Genomic DNA, 13,201 nt, shown 5'->3' with positions numbered 1-13,201 from the left:
ACCTGAAGAGGCTTTGTATATTAGATGCTATGCTTTAAAATGTCTTTACTCTGTGCTGTGAAAAAAGTTGTCTTTATGATTCATGAACTAGACAAACTAAACAAAGAGGAACTTTGTCAATCGGCTAATAAGATAAGGCAGGAATGGAGAAATTGCCACTAAATCCAGCCTTCAGCCTATTTTTAAATTGCCACTAAATCCAGCTTTCATCCTATTTTTATAGGCCTGTGAACTAAAGAATGATTTTTACATTTTTAAAAGGCTGTAAAAAACAAAACAAAAAACAAAGGAGAATATGCAACAGAAACCTCCATGACCTGCAAAGCCTAAAATACTTACTATCTGGCCCTCTTTTCAGAAAAAGTTTGCTGAATTGTGAACTACCATGACAGTCCTAAGATTTCAAATGATGATATTCCATTTTCCATCATAACTGACACATTTTTCATTATGGCTTCCTACCAATAAGAACTCTCTTGGGATTAAATTGTTTTAATCCCAAGCCTGCCATTACCCATCCAAAATTTAAACATTTATATTTAGATGCTCATAAAGTTTCTGGGATGCCAATATGGGAAAAAAATAATAGTTCAAAAAGTGCACTTATTATTAGTCTCCTTAGGCATAATTGAGCTGAAAATTAATTTAATGGATTTTAAAATTATTTTCTCACCTAGATCTAAGTCATTTTATTCTCCAACTCTACAAATATCTGTTCATAAGTTCATAATTGAAAGAGCAGTCACTCTGCTGTCTCCTCTCTGTGGTGGTGAAGTAAAATACAACTGAGAATTTCTTTTTTTTTTTTGAGATGTAGTCTGCAACCTCCACCCCCCAGGTTCAAGTGATTCTCCTGCCTTGGCGTCCCAAGTAGCTGGCAGTACAAGCGTGCACCAACATGCCCGGCTAATTTTTGTATTTTTAGTAGAGACAGGGTTCCACCATGTTGGCCAGGCTGGTTTTCAACTCCTGACCTCAAGTGATCTGCTCAACTCAGCCTCCCAATGTGCTGGGATTACAGGCTTGAGCCACCATGCCTGGCCACAACTGAGGGTTTCTATACCTAAAAATACAACATGGAACTTGGTTACTCTTCAGTACTCTTGGTTACTCTCTTGGTACTAATTAAAATACTACAAAGTATATATTACTAAATTAAAAATTAATAATGTTCTACCATTCATAACACTGCATTTTCATCATAGATATTTTGGGTTGGATTATGTATGCTCAAACAAAATGTGAAGTTCTTCTGACACCTTATCCCTCAGAATAGTTTACTCTCACCTTAAGTAAGTTAAATAAGTATCTACTGACATTATTCTGGCAGGAGAGGGGGGGTATCACCCAATGGGAATGGAATCCAGGCTCTCTACTCTGTCTCCTTTGATACCTGGGGATGGAAAGGCTCCTGGTTATTGCTGGAGGAAGTATCAACCGATTCTGCCCTGCCTGGGAGAGAGAGGGGTACCTCATTACTGCTCTCCTTGTGGCCTCCAGTGATACTATGAGGGAGAGGCCTCATTATTGCTCATCAGGGAGGGAAGTTCTGACTGTCCACCAGGCTTTCTCTAACACCCACACCTCCGAACCCTGGCCGCAAAGAGGGAAAAAGTACCTCATTACTCCCTACTCCCAGATGGGAAAAATCCAGACTTCCCAAGTCACTTCCACAGACAGTGTAAGGAAGGGGCCTTCCTTATCACCTGGCATCAGTGAAATTCCAGCTTCCTCTTGGGCTTCTGTCACCACTCTAGTGGGGGGTCAGGGAGGGTGTGTTGGGGCACCTCATTATACCTGGTGAGGATGGACATCTTGGTTTTTCACTCAGTCTTTGCTGGAGGGGATGGCTCCACAGTTTTCTCCTGTGCTTGGATGGAATAGAGGGGTCATCGTCTAAAAGTTTTCTACCTTGCTAATTTCCCTTTTCTTCTTGGTCCTTTGGTGAGAGAGGGCAGGCTTTTCTTGGGGTGCTTTTGTCTGTGTCTGTTGGCATTTCCAGACTGCTGGCTCTTCAGTACCCAGTCTGGGGTACCTGAGGCAAAAAGAAAACCCAGGGTACGCACCACCACGTCTGTTTCTTTCCTCGTATCCTGACGTCTCTAACCAGCCTGACTTGTTCTTGAGTCTTATGTTTCTTATACACAGTATCCAAGGGTTTTAGGTGAAGTTAGTGAGAGAAAAAAAAAAACGGAAAAGTACTTCTATCTACATACTTTTGATGGTCTTTGTCCCCTGTACTCCATTTTATATAATTCTCTCAATTTACTAATTTACTAAAAATGACATTCTCATGTTATCAGTACCCTACCCAAAAATCTTCCATACCTCCAGATTTACAAATCCAGCTGTTGTGAGAGGTCCTCCACAATACGGCCTTTCCACTGCTCCCCACCATAAATTATCCTTTCTGACTGGTGAGACATTGTTTCTGAAACTGTTTTTGAATAGCCCCATGTCTACACCTTCTCTCAAGTTCCCTCCACCTAAAAGCCCCTTCAACCTCCCTTCTGCCTAGCTAAATCTTATCTACCTTTCAGGGTCCTATCAGGTCAATAAATCCCTATCTGTGCCCTCAGGTCCTTAATGATCTCTACTTCCCAGGAACTCCTACAATACTTATTTCCCTGAACTATCCCTTCACATTCTGCCTTACACTGTTATTAAGCTTTCAAGAACAAGTTATCTTTCCACTATATTGTAAATTTCTTAAAGACAAAGGTTACATATTATACTTCTTCATATCCTATACACCACTTTATACAATGCCTAGCACATAGCAGATATTCAACAAATGTCTTTAATGTAATTTCTTGATTAGACACTAAATTGTAATACAGCTTCCATAAAAATATGATATAGAAAGTATTAATACTGAAACCCACTTAGATAACTGATAAAGTAAATAACTTTTTCTTCCTTTAATTCAATTAAAGCACATTACTCATTAACACAGTGCCAGCTACTGAGATATGCTGGTTAACAAGAGAGACACAGTCCCTGCCCTTATAAAGTTTACAGTTAAAATTAACATTCTTAAGGGGTAAAATATCTGTATCAGGATTGCTAGCGAATACTCTACCACTGATATAATCAATATAAGTTGTAAGCTCTATCAATACAGACACAGGGAAAAGCATAACAATGAAAAGCTAAACAAAGGAAATGAAACAACAGGAACTATAAGGTTTCTCTGGCGAGGTGAAACACTGGATCAAGAGCCTGCAAAGAAACAAACTGTTGGTGTTGGTTTAAGCAATCTTTTTTTCTTTTGAGACGGACTCTCACTCTGTAGCACAGGCTAGAGTGCAACGGCACGATCTCGGCTTACTGCAACCTCTGCCTCTCGGTCCCGGTTCAAGCAATTCTCCTGCCTCAGCCTCCCGAGTAGCTGGGATTACAGGAACGCGCCACCATGCCCAGCTAATGTTTGTACTTTTAGTTGAGATGGGGTTTCACCATATTGGCCAGGCTGGTCGTGAACTCCTGACCTCGTGATCTGCCCACCTCAGCCTCCCAAAGTGCTGGGATTACAGGCGTGAGCCACCGTGCCTGGCCAAGCAATCTTAATAAAACGGTCGTACTGGAAAATATTAAAAAATATTTCCTCAGGTATACAGTATTCTCCAAATCAAAAGGAACAGGTAACTTTACAGTGGTTATCCCCAGGAAAGGGAACTGGGTGGTGGGTGATAAGGGTGGAAAGGACACTTACTGTTCATTGTACACCCTTTTGTACCTTTTGAATTTTGACCCATGTGCATATATTACCTATTCAAAAAAAAAAAAAATTAAAGCTGAAATGTCATTTAAAAAAAAAAAACTTTCTGCAAAGAAAAAAACAAGAAGATTTTTAACTGAATTTTAAGCAGAATTTCTTGAAAGACTTTCAAACCCTTATCCTGGACACTGGTTATATCACAAACAAAACATTTTAACTTACTTTAACTTACTGGAAAAATTCTGACACTTTCCTAGATCTTCTCTCAGAAAATCACCTGCTTCAGTAAGGGTCATCCATATCTGTGGCCCCTTATTCTCACTGCATAGCAGGAACCTATATAATATCTACTGTTTATTACAATATATACTCATAAGGACAAGGCCTGTGTCTACCTTCGTCTTCCCTTTACCTCCCACACTTAACATGGAGAAATACATAAGTCAATCAACTCTTTCCTCAATCCACACCTAGTTTAAAACACAATCAAGTTTTTGTTTCACAGGCACACTATAAATGCTGGCTGAACAAATTAATAAGGCATCCTTATTACCTTAATTACCATTCATACATGCAAAACATAAATCTATCCTTCAAAGTTTACCACCCCAATTCACTACCATGTGCATTATTTTTCTTGTATTAATCTCATACACACAATCCTTTTTCCTTATTTGTACTGCATCTTTGTCAAGCACTTTTTATTTCAGTTAAACCAGTTCAATTTCTGTCCTCTGGTCTAACCTACGCTTCTACAACCATTGTTCTTAAAGGTCCACAGGTTACCCTTATCTCAAAGAAAAAGTAATGCTCTTCATCTCCTACTTCATGATATTTTACCAGATTAAGAAATGACTTCTCATTTGAGTTACATCTCTCAGTGCCTCTTCTACTGCTGTCCTCCAGAGCATGCAAAATTCAAACTGTTCTACCTTTTAAATAGCTCCAAGTATCTCAATTTCCTCACTGAGCTTTCTCAGGCTGATCAAAAAGAATAGCCCCTCCCTCTGGCTGTTAAAATTGGAAGTTTTTTTGGCTACTTTCTCAGTTTTCTACCCCTTTCCCCCAAGTTACTCTTGTCTCCTATTACTAATTTTTAGATTGTATGTAACAATTTATTGTCTCTTCATAAAATAGTAAACTATTATTCTACATCTATATATTCCTGTCTACATCCTATTCATCCTTCAGATATCTTCTTAAATATTACTTTCTCAGGACAACCTTCTTTATTCTTCCCCTCACTTAAGACTAGCTGCTATATTCTCCCACCACGCCCTGCAATTCTCTTTTGTAACATTAACAAAAGCCCCATGATAATGTTTTATTCACTGCTGTATTCTAAGTACCTTGCATAAGGCCTGACAACAGAAATTTAATAAAATATCTGACAACTAGCTGATTGATTTATTTAAGAACTGTCTTCGAATATTGTGAATTTTTACCAAATATGGAAAAAATCTATGGAGTTATCTTCACAGTCAATTAGATAATTGAAAAAAAATCAATTAAAAAAATGGATACTTGATATGTGTTTTCAATAGAGACAATTATAATAATAAACTTAGGTCAACATTTAGAACATGCCATAAGTTCAAATTACTCTTATCTATCAGTAGTTAAATGCTTACCTTGAAAAAATAATAATCCACAGAACTATCTTAAAATAAGTGTATAAAGTTCTATTGGAATTTATAGCATTCTAACACAGATTTAACTGTAATACTAAAAAACATTATTAGTCATTAGAGTAACATTTACATATATTACCTACCATATGTGACATTGTGATTTAACTCGGCTCTTCGTAAGGATTCATCAAGAACATCATACATTAATTCACTTGTCCTGTTTAAAAGATATTTTATTTGCAGTAGAATTACAGTATTCTAACCCAATAAAACAGTTTTTCAAACTTCTCTTTAAAACTGAGGCTCTACAGAAGAGAAGTGAAAGAAATTCATTTTATGATGAAGTTACGGAAATTTCACTTCTTAAAAGGTTTTTCAGGAGCTGAACTTCCTACTTTATCAAAGTTGACTAGTTAACCAATGAGATATATACATCAATCAACTCTTTCCTCACTATGCCTAGTTTACAAACCAAGTTTTTATTTGGTTGAACACAGTATATTTTATAATTTTCTTTCAACAGAATATTTCTAAATTACTATAGTAACACTTCATATATTCATATTATTTCAGATAGTATATTAACTGTATTTTAACCAGATACTGTTAAAAAATTTTCAAATACTAGTCTTTCCTTGAGCAGCAACTAGGCTCTTCAGAAAGAAAATTTTTACTTACATTTACATTAATATAAAAAAAGATATTTTGTGGAATGAATAGGTTTGGACCATTCATATGTCTTTATGGTCACCGATTACAGTAACAATAACTGTGATGAGGAAGATACTGTGCAAAAAAAAAAAAAAAGTGCACTCTGCCTCCATGCTTGTTAGAGAAATGTCCTCTCCAAGAGGCCAACGTGAAAAACTATAGCTTCTCAGCTGGTATTTTGTATGTTTTATGAATTCAAAAAGCACTAATAGAAAAAAAAAACACCAGCAACATAGGATACATACAGTGGTCTTGCAGAGAAACAGTGCCATAAAATAAATGAAAATATCAAAATAATTTGGGACTATATAAATTAATTACATCTTTCAGAAAATGTCTTTTTTTCCAAATATACAGCTGGAAAGTTCAATGCTAAGTGCACATACTTTCATTCTGTCTTGACTGAAGTATAAATATCCAATAATTAGGAATCCAGAACCACATTCTAAAATCCTTCGTTTTATTGTATAAGCATTTCTTCCTCAGAAGATAACCATACAGCAGACATTACCAATCCTTCCCCGTCCCCCCCAAAAATATTTGGTAATATTATACCTACATTATAGTCTAGTTCCTCAATTTTAAAAGCCAATGTCTGGCATGAGTCTTAACCACATGAAATAAAGAAACATTTGTGAACAAGATCAAGATAAATCTTAATAATCTAAGAAGCACAAAGCTACAAAACACAAGAAAATATTCGAATAGATATAAAAGACCATAAATACAACAGATTTTTCCAGTAAAAGGGTTTTTTCAATTAAATACTTTAGAAACAGTTATAACTTAAATTTTTACTTTGCTACATTGAGCTAATAATGTCTGACAAAACATTAGATTTACGTTAAAATAAAATCTCATTAGAGTTGAGACAGAAAAGGAGAAAACATTCTAATGTTCCATAACATTATAAGAAAGTTCCACTCTATTCATGACTGAGCCTAATTACTAGTCACCTGAGGGCTGTGAAAGTAAGGACTAGCTTACTTATTTTTGTATATATTATTAAACAAATTTATCCACAAAGGCAAGAAAAAGGAAGATAGTGAGTTAATGAATTTAATAAATTCACTAAATGCCTCCCAAGTTACTTCCTGATAACAATGGATGGCAGTAAGTCTTTTTAGACCAATAAGATCTGATACATTCATATAAAATTCATGATTTTAAAACATAATTCCAGTAACTCCAACTAGAGCTCCACGTTAGGATAGGCTGGCATGATACAAAATAAAATATAATTCAGACAATCATTTCTAATGTGTGTGTATGCTCCATCACCTTACATTTTCACTGCAGGTTTCAATCAGGGGTTGAGATTCACAAACACAGAAAAAAGTAACACTGTAATACCAAGAGTGATGTAGCCCAATGAGTGCTAGTCAGGAGCTCATAGGCAAATGGATTCTGACATTAAGTTGATTTCTAGGAGCAAAAGCCTGGAGAACGGTCCCTTTGTAAAGCTAGGCTAAAGAATTACAATACAAAGGTACCCTACTATATAAAAGGGAACAATAGTCATAAAATCAGAACACTGATGAGCAAATATTTTCTTAAGACAGAAACATATCAGGAACTCCAGCCAAGGTCCTTGCTCTCAAGGGAACTAAAATCTCAAGGGACTTGCTCTCAAGCAAGTTGGAAATAGGTTTTTAAAATAAAAATAATATGTATGTGCACATGCAAATGCATACACACGTGCACACACACACAGAGAATCAGAATGATAGAACAAATGCAAATAAATTGATGAATCTAGGTGCAGGATATAAGGGAGCTCCCTGTACTGTCCTTGGAAATATGGAAGTGTCTAAGTTTGAAAAAGTATGGCAAAATTGAGGCAGGGGAGGTGGCTCATGCCTGTAATCCCAGCACTTTGGGAGGCTGAGGAGGGCAGATCATCTGAGGTCAGGAGCTCGAGACCAGCCTGGCCAACATGGTGATGCCCATTTCTACTAAAAATACAAAAATCAGCCGGGCATGGTGGCGTGCGCCTGTAATCCCAGCTACTTGGGAAACTGAGATGGGAAAATCTCTTGAATCCAGGAGGCAGAGGTTGCAGTGAGCCAAGGTCGCACCACTACACTCCGGCCTGGGCAACAGAGCAAGACATAGTCTCAAAAAAAAAAAAAAAAAGGCAAAATTGAAAGTATATATATATATAGTTGGAAAGATACACATGAAAAGTTTAAGTTATTCGCTAAAAGAATAATTCAGATAAATGAATTAAAAAGGTGAAGCACTCACACCCAGCTAGAGTAAGGGTTGGCAAACTACAGCCCGCAGGCCTAATCTGGCCAGATGCCCGGTTTTGTATGGCTTCAAGCTAAGAAGAGATTTTACATTTTGAAATAGTTGGAAAAAAAAATTAAAAGAATATTTTATGATGTGCTGATCTAAGATTCAAGTTTTAATGTCCATAAAAAGGGGTTTTTTTGGCAATACAGCCTTCTTCATTCATTTATTTTCTATCTGTAGCTGCTTTCATGCTATAATAGCAGAGTCGAATAGATGCAAAAAAACAACATATGGCCCACAAAGCCTAAAATATTTATTTATTTATTTATTTATTATTATTTTGAGATAGTCTCACTCTGTCACCCAGGCTGGAGTGCAGTGGCACGATCTCAGCTCACTGCAAAGTCCACCTCCTGGGTTCAAGTGATTCTCCTGCCTCAGCCTCCTGAGTAGCTAGGACTACAGGTACGTGCCACTATGTCCAACTAATTTTTGTATTTTTAGTAGAGACAGGGTTTCACCATGTTGGTCAGGCTGGTCTCAAACTTCTGACCTTGTGATCCGCCCGCCTCAGCCTCCCAAAGTGCTGGGATTACAGGCGTGAGCCACCACGCCCGGCGGCCTAAAATATTTATCTGGCCCTTTGCAGAGAAAGTTTCCCAACCCTTGAACAAGAACAATTACGAAAGCTTCACAGAGGAGATGGCGCTTCATGGGTACCTTTCATGATAGGTAAAATTAGGATAAAGAGAGAGCCAGGATTATCCCAGCAACCTGAAAGCATTTATGTGGTTCTTACAATGGCCTATTTTATCACTACTAAGCCAATTAAACATTGGAAGAATCTGGTATATCATTAAACCTCTAGGTTACTAAAGTCTAAGCTTATCATCTGGTATGGGGTCATTAAGCAAACTTACTGGGAATAGTTTACCTTTGATCATCTTTTCCTAGAAGTCCTAGTATTCTCAAGAGCTGAATTTGTAACCATGGTGCTGGGACACTGTGGTAATTGAAATCTACTGGGAGTTTTCCTCCAACTACTTGCTTCAAAATGGTTACAAAACTCCCAGTCAAGTCTTTATATCCAGACGAATTCTCCTACATCCCCCCGCAAAAAAAACTTTCTGTTAATAATAACATCTTATTAAACAGAAATAGACCTGGTTGAAATGTCATATAGAACCTAACTTAATACATGCTTAAGTTTATGTTCACATTTAATGAAACCATGCCCTAATATGTATAATATCTTCCATGATAAAATTCCTCTGGCTAACCAACCCAAAGCTGAATCATCCCAGAAAAGCTTCCACCACTCCCTACTTTTTCCCACATACAGTTTAATCACATTTCAAAATTCTTATAGTTACATCTTAGGTAGAATCCTTAACAGCCAATACCAGCAATTAAAACAAAAAGTGAAAAGAACTGGCATACAGCAAAAGGACAGTAATACCTCTGCTTTGGATGAAAATCAAGGCAATCTCTGAACTCTGTTTCCAAAAGACTTCACATGTAAATGAGTTAAATTCATTCTGGGGCCAAGCACAGTGGCTCACACCTGTAATCCCAGCACTTCTGGAGGACGAGGTCGGTGGATCACCTGAGGTTGGGAGTTTGAAACCAGCCTGACCAACATGGAGAAATCCTCTCTACTAAAAATACAAAATTAGCCAGGCGTGGTGGTACATGCCTGTAATCCCAGCTACTCGGGAGGCTGAGGCAGGAGAACTGCTTGAACCCCGGAGCTGGAGGTTGCGGTAAGCCAAGATGATGCCACTGCATTCCAGCCTGGGCAACAAGAGCAAAACTCCATACAAAAAAAAAAAAAATTTTGTTATGGGTAGAAGAGCACAGCCAAGACTACTTAAACATTAAAAGTCCCCAAAATCGGCCGGACACAGTGGCTCACACCTGGAATCCCAGCACTCTAGGAGGCCAAGGCCAGCGGATCACCTGAGGTCAGGAGTTCGAGACCAGCCTGACCAACATGGTGAAACCCTGACTCTCCTAAAAATACAAAATTAGCCGGGCGTGGTGGCACATGCCTGTAATCCCAGCTACTCGGGAGGCTGAGGCAGAAGAATCGCTTGAACCCGGGAGGTGGAGGTTGTGGTAAGCTGAGATCGTGCCATTGCACTCCAGCCTGGGCAACAAAAGTGAAACTCCATCTCAAAAAAAAAAAAAAGTCCCCAAAATCAGTGTGCCTGCCAATTAAAAATTAATTAGCCACATCGTACCTAAAAATATTTGTTTCTGAAGGAGTGTGCCTTGATTATCTATCTGAGTAATCTCTTGGACTGGGGAAATTAGATCCACACTCCTTAAAAGGAACATTAGATTCTTTATTCTAATTTGTATTATGTATCAAGGGAAAAATTTTGGAAGGGAAATAAAGCTCTTTCAAATTTTAGTAAATGTTAGGGAAAAAATAAAATTTAATATTGAACATCTATTTAAACTGTACTGTTTGAGAACACAATACATAAGAAACAATATAACTTTAAATGAGTTCAATAGCATATTCTATTTTGTTATAGTAGGTGCCATGAAATCTGTTACAAGTATGTATATTTGAACACAAATGGTTTCAGGCAATACACTAAGGATGAATTAGTATAAACCCATCATCGCCATTTAGAAATCTGTTTTACCATAACATTCAACCCTCTTTCCTCGTATGACGCAGTATCAATATATGGCGTCAACACTACAATCTATAGCTTGCACAACCCCCACTGGTTCCCCTCATTTCTATAAAATGGTATGCATCCCAAGAAGCTATATAAAAGAGAATTACTGCTTGAAAAACACACATCTGAAAACTTAAGACAACTTCCATTGCTACCATTTTTCCACACCTGTTTAGTGACATCAAAAAATTTTAGGCATTTAAAAAAAAAAAAATTCCGTAATGTGCCTACAACTCACGCTCTCAACAACTTGCAAAATTACTAAATCAAAGGTCAATAATAAAATTATAAAACATTAACTAAGCATTTTACCAAAATATCTGTTTCTTTTTAATCCCGTAATTGTATTTTTCTAATGGTAACTACTCAGTACTTGCTAAAATTTCCAACTTACCTTAATCATTCTAAGATATATATGCAAGGAGGCAGCCATGACCCCAACATCTCTGTCACAAAGTGCTTTCCGAAACTTAATATGAATATGTTGTACTTGATTAGGAGCAATGAGATGGAATTTGTATAATGCCAGAACAGCTTTTCTTCGTATAATCTCCCTGAAGACAAAAAATGAAATTTAAACAAGACAATCTGAATTTTCGAGTATTTACTTTGAAAGATTATGGGCCAGATGATTTCAAAATACTGGCTCATTGCCTTAATTTACAAAGAAAGAGATAATTATACATTGGTTATTAATTTATTTATTCTAATATACCAAATTATAAAAAGTAGTTACCTCTAGGAAGTAAAGTCTCAAAACTTTAACTGCCCATGTTATATATTTATATAGTTAGAGAATTTTTTTTGTAACAAGCATATATTACTTTGAGATTTAAAAAAAACAAGAAAAACAAAGTTCTTAATTCTCTAATTCCATTTTTAAAAGACGTATCTCTAAAAATTGAAAAGTCAACAGTAAGTTTAAGTAATAGGTAATTTCAGCTAGTAATATTAAAGTCTTTTTATTAATATGAAAAATCTTTGGCCTGTAATGCCAGCACTTTGGGAGGCTGAGGTAGGTGGATCACTTGAGGCCAGGAGTTCAAAACCAGCCTGGCCAACATGGCGAAACCCTGTCTCTACTAAAAATACAAAAATTAGCCAGATATGGTGATGCACACCTATAGTCCCAGTTACTTGGGTGGCTGAGGTACAAGAATCACTTGAACCTGGGAGGCAGAAGTTGCAGTGAGCCAAGGTTGTGCCATTGCACTCCAACCTGGGTGACAGAGTGAGACTCTGTCTCAAAAAAAAAAAGAAAAAAGAAAAAAAGGAAAGAAAAGAAAAAAAACTCATTAACATTCTTACTCTAAAATAGTAGCTTTCTTTGCTTCTTTTTTTTAATATATCTATCACTGGATAGCAGACTCCAAATACTTTGGAGGACAGAGGGGAGGAATACAAGGACACACATGGAATAAAAAGATGTTACTCCTCTCCTTGCCCAGTTCATCTGTTTCAAAACCTCATGATAATAAAGAAGAAAAGTATATACTAGTCTTGCACTTCATCTGTAGCAGATAACCTCTAGCACACAGAAACAAAAATAAAGAAATGCCATCCTATGTTCATGATGTAGTTTCCAAGGAAGCTTCTTCCTTGTTATTCTCTCTGTCTATATCTACATATCTCTTTTTGCAGACTATGCTGGCAGTGCTCAGAAGAGCAGCAAACATCACAAAAGTGAAGTATTTACTTTTAGGGTTCCTTAACAGATATTTCTGTCATAGAATCTCAAGACTGATATTATTCAATGCAATCCTTTGTGTTCCACTCAAGAACACCTTTTATAAGATTCTTAGTAAGTGGTCATACAAATTCCATTAATAAACAACTCTTATCTTCCTAGGCAAGCTACGCCATAATGGAAAACTCTTTTCACAAAAAAAAAAAAAAAAGAAAAAAGAAAAGCAGATTAACAACAGATTTACTGTTAGTATTAATACTGTGGTGAATGCAAGCCACATCGCAGTGTATTGCCATTGCATGATAACTGATATTAATTCTAGGGGAGAATATCTAAATGAGGTGAGGAAAAAAAAAAAAAAAAAAACTCTGAATAGGCCCAGGAATTCATAGGCCTGGCCTCAAGTGGTGGTACTAACATAAGACGAGAGACCTAGATTCAGGCTCTGGGGTTGGTATGATGAAATACGGCCAGGGATTCAAAAGTTGAATTCAAGCCTTGTTTCACATATTCTTTG

The 13,201-nt window shown here is 36.9% G+C and overlaps 1 protein-coding gene across 2 annotated transcripts in view; it reads right to left on the bottom strand.

The window, feature by feature from the left end:
- AP4E1 (adaptor related protein complex 4 subunit epsilon 1) overlaps positions 1-13,201 on the bottom strand; it is a 90,321-nt gene that overhangs the window by 62,469 nt on the left and 14,651 nt on the right. For both annotated transcript variants that reach the window (XM_050797131.1, XM_050797130.1), the window contains exons 6-8: positions 11,392-11,551; positions 9,236-9,402; positions 5,496-5,569 (exon numbers count right to left, since the gene is read on the bottom strand). In XM_050797131.1, coding sequence (XP_050653088.1) covers positions 5,496-5,569; positions 9,236-9,402; positions 11,392-11,551 — 401 coding nt within the window. The remainder of the gene's footprint in view (positions 1-5,495; positions 5,570-9,235; positions 9,403-11,391; positions 11,552-13,201) is intronic.

This window comes from Macaca thibetana, chromosome 7, assembly GCF_024542745.1.
Source record: "Macaca thibetana thibetana isolate TM-01 chromosome 7, ASM2454274v1, whole genome shotgun sequence".
Classification (NCBI taxonomy): Eukaryota; Metazoa; Chordata; class Mammalia; order Primates; family Cercopithecidae; genus Macaca; species Macaca thibetana.
The sequence above is the reverse complement of the archived record's forward strand: the minus strand, read 5'-3'. Positions and strand labels throughout refer to the sequence as shown.